The sequence below is a fragment of the Helobdella robusta genome, assembly GCF_000326865.2.
Source record: "Helobdella robusta unplaced genomic scaffold HELROscaffold_7, whole genome shotgun sequence".
Lineage (NCBI taxonomy): Eukaryota > Metazoa > Annelida > Clitellata > Rhynchobdellida > Glossiphoniidae > Helobdella > Helobdella robusta.
In genome coordinates this window covers 3,804,931-3,808,021 of record NW_008705398.1, presented here as the reverse complement: position 1 = coordinate 3,808,021, position 3,091 = coordinate 3,804,931, and the positions used below count along the sequence as shown (strand labels likewise).

General features: G+C 25.5%; 1 protein-coding gene across 1 annotated transcript in view; it reads right to left on the bottom strand.

Annotated features, from left to right (window-relative positions):
* Positions 1-2,750, bottom strand: part of HELRODRAFT_165037 (hypothetical protein) — a gene marked incomplete at both ends in the record, with an annotated part of 4,011 nt that extends 1,261 nt beyond the window's left edge. Inside the window, 2 exons of the mRNA XM_009030937.1 lie at positions 1,856-2,293; positions 2,354-2,750. Coding sequence (XP_009029185.1) covers positions 1,856-2,293; positions 2,354-2,750 — 835 coding nt within the window. The remainder of the gene's footprint in view (positions 1-1,855; positions 2,294-2,353) is intronic.
* Between the last annotated feature and the right edge of the window lie 341 nt (positions 2,751-3,091).

Genomic DNA, 3,091 nt, shown 5'->3' with positions numbered 1-3,091 from the left:
TATATATATATATATATATATATATATATATATATACTTGTCTCGATCCTACCATGCTGTGATTTTTATCAATAATTGCATCTCTGACAGTTTTAATCCAATATTTATTAAAAAACCACATCGGGGACAATCCCAATGATCGACTGGAACATGAACTTAAAACCAAATAAACACTAAGGTGACAGCTGAAAAAGAAGAAAAGAGAGAAACTTGAGAATGATTCACCGTTAGAAAAGTCGAAAAGTTAGAAAGTTAACTAATGCCGAACATGCTGTGATCATCGATAATTGCATTTTTGACGGTCTTTACCAATATTTATTAAAAAACATCGTGGACGACCGCAATGATCGACTGGAACATGAACTTAAAACCAAAAAAGAGCTAATTATAAAGACAAAGAATGAACTACTTGCTGATGTCAACTACGAACTTAAATTAGAGTAGAGACACATTATACATATATTTGGGCATCCGGCCACATACACAACGTATCAAATTCGAACATCGAAAGTGGTATAGGAATACCGATAGAAGCTTCTTTGTTCCATCATGCATAAAATAAACAAAAATTGTGGTTTTGAACTCAAGAAACTTGAGAATGATTTACGATCAACCATTGGAAAAAAAGAAAAGTTAAACAGGATGTTAACTAATGCGGAACATGCTGTGATTTTCATATATATTTATATATATGAATATATATATATATATATATATATATATATGAAAATCACAGCATATATATATATATATATGTATATCCTTATTTATATTAGGAAATATATATATATATATAAGAAATATATATATATATATATATATCCTATATATATATATATATATCCTATATATATATATATATATAGGATATATCCTAATATAAATAAGGATATATATATATATATATCCTTATTTATATTAGGAAATATATATATATATATATATATATATATATATAAGAAATTAGGAACACAAGATCGTTGGATGAGATTATATTATGAGATGAAGACTGTCCGAAAAGTAATTATTGATGAAAATCACAGCATGTTCGGCTAAATTGGAAGTTAACTAACGCCGAACATGCTATGATTTTCATCTATATATATAAATATATTTCTTTTTAGCCACTTTTTGTAGAAAATAAATATAGAATATATAACTTTGAACCAACAAAGTAGGAACGCAAAATCATTTTTTGGAGCCATTAAAGTTGGAACGCACAGATATTAGTATATTTGAAATACATACTACATTGAAAATGGCAAATGATTGCCGGAAAAGCTTTTTCTGTATAAAATAAAAATAAATAAAAAAATAGTTAAAAACTTTTTTTTATATATAAATAAGTTAAAGAATGATGGTAAAAATACGATACAAAATATGGAAAAATTGAACCAGAATCTGAAAATGCAGTGATATTTCTTAATATATATATGTTTATTTATTTGACAAAAATATATTCATTGGGTTTGTGAAAAGCGCATTACTAATTCAGTAATACAATATGTATTTACATCTTATACATTTAAATTAAACTTTAATACGTTTAGTAGTTTGGTTTTCTCGAACATTTGCTTTTTGTTTTTAATACGGTAAAATTTTTTATTATATATTGGGCTAATTGAACATGAGTTTTTTAATAATTTTCATTTTGTATACAGTACATTAACTGTTTTGTTAAAATTATCAACAATAGCCAACTTAGTTTCGTTTTAATAATTAAAATGAATTCAAATTCAATTTTTGTGTGTCTGATGTATATAATGTGTATAATGGTTGTATATAATCCCCATTATATTTATAATAACAACATATCGTATATATTTATAGTTGAAATTCATTGCAATAAGTTTACCACTTTCTTGGTCGTCTATATGTGTCCAGGTGCTACTAAATTTTTCGCTCAAAATAGTACTGGACTTGAGTTTCTCGACTGTTTTCACGATTGCTGATTTTTTAATTTGGATAGCTTTGTTTACTGAAAGATTCAAAGTTGAAATAGATCGGTATGTAGACGACTCATCATTTTCAACTTTTGCTCCTATATTGTTAAACGTGTTTTTAATACCAATGCCTTTTTCAAAGTATTTGTTTATAGTTGTAGCACTTTTTTTGCCAATTTGAGAATTTTTACTTTCAATAATTTTATCATTTACGTCAAAAATGTCTGGTAAAATTTTTGGTTTCGCTTCTAATATTTCAGTTTTGATTTTCAGTTTTTTAGAATTTTTTTTAACGTGTTCAGAATTAATTTTATCAGAAGCGTTAATTCCGCTGTCCAATGCAACTTTATCTGCAATATGAATGTTTTTTTCTTTTTGTATTGATGATACATTTCAATCTAAAAATTTACTTTTTAATGCTTGTTGGTGCATGGCGCTCTTTAAATGATCGTCCTGCAGGCTTGATGTTTTTTTTAACTTTTCAAGCTCAATAGCGGATTGTGTATTTATAATTGTTTTAAAAGCAATGAGATTTTTGTTACTGAGTGGTTTTTCGACGTGATTTTTATTCAATAAAACAGATTTTGTTTGGTCATTTTTTCTAGATTTCACTTCAATAAATTCTAAAATATTTTCACTTGCTTTTTCTTTAGGTGCTTGGTTCTTTAGGTGCTTGGTCTTTAGGTTTGTTAGAGATTGTCTTATCGAGTTTTCATTGACAATATTTACGAATGATTTATCACTTTTTTCAGTGCTATTGTTTATTTTATCATTATTTTTCTTGTTTTTGTCATTGCCTTCAGCCATTTTCCTTAAATTTTGGCGTTATTAACATGTGTATATGAATTTTATTGATATTAAAAATTGAAGCATATTATAAACGTCAACAAAAACAAAGGCATGATTTATTTTAATTTTTTAACGTTTTTACTTTTTCACCGCACACTCATCTTTTTATATAGTATATATAATTTGGTTAGAAATATTGAGAAATGTAATAAAAATCTATTCAATGCTAGAAATTTGGTAGATTTCATAAATTACTGCATTAATTATGGCATATATATATATATATATATATATATATATATATATATATATATATATATATATATATATATATATATATATGGCACTCTACATATAGG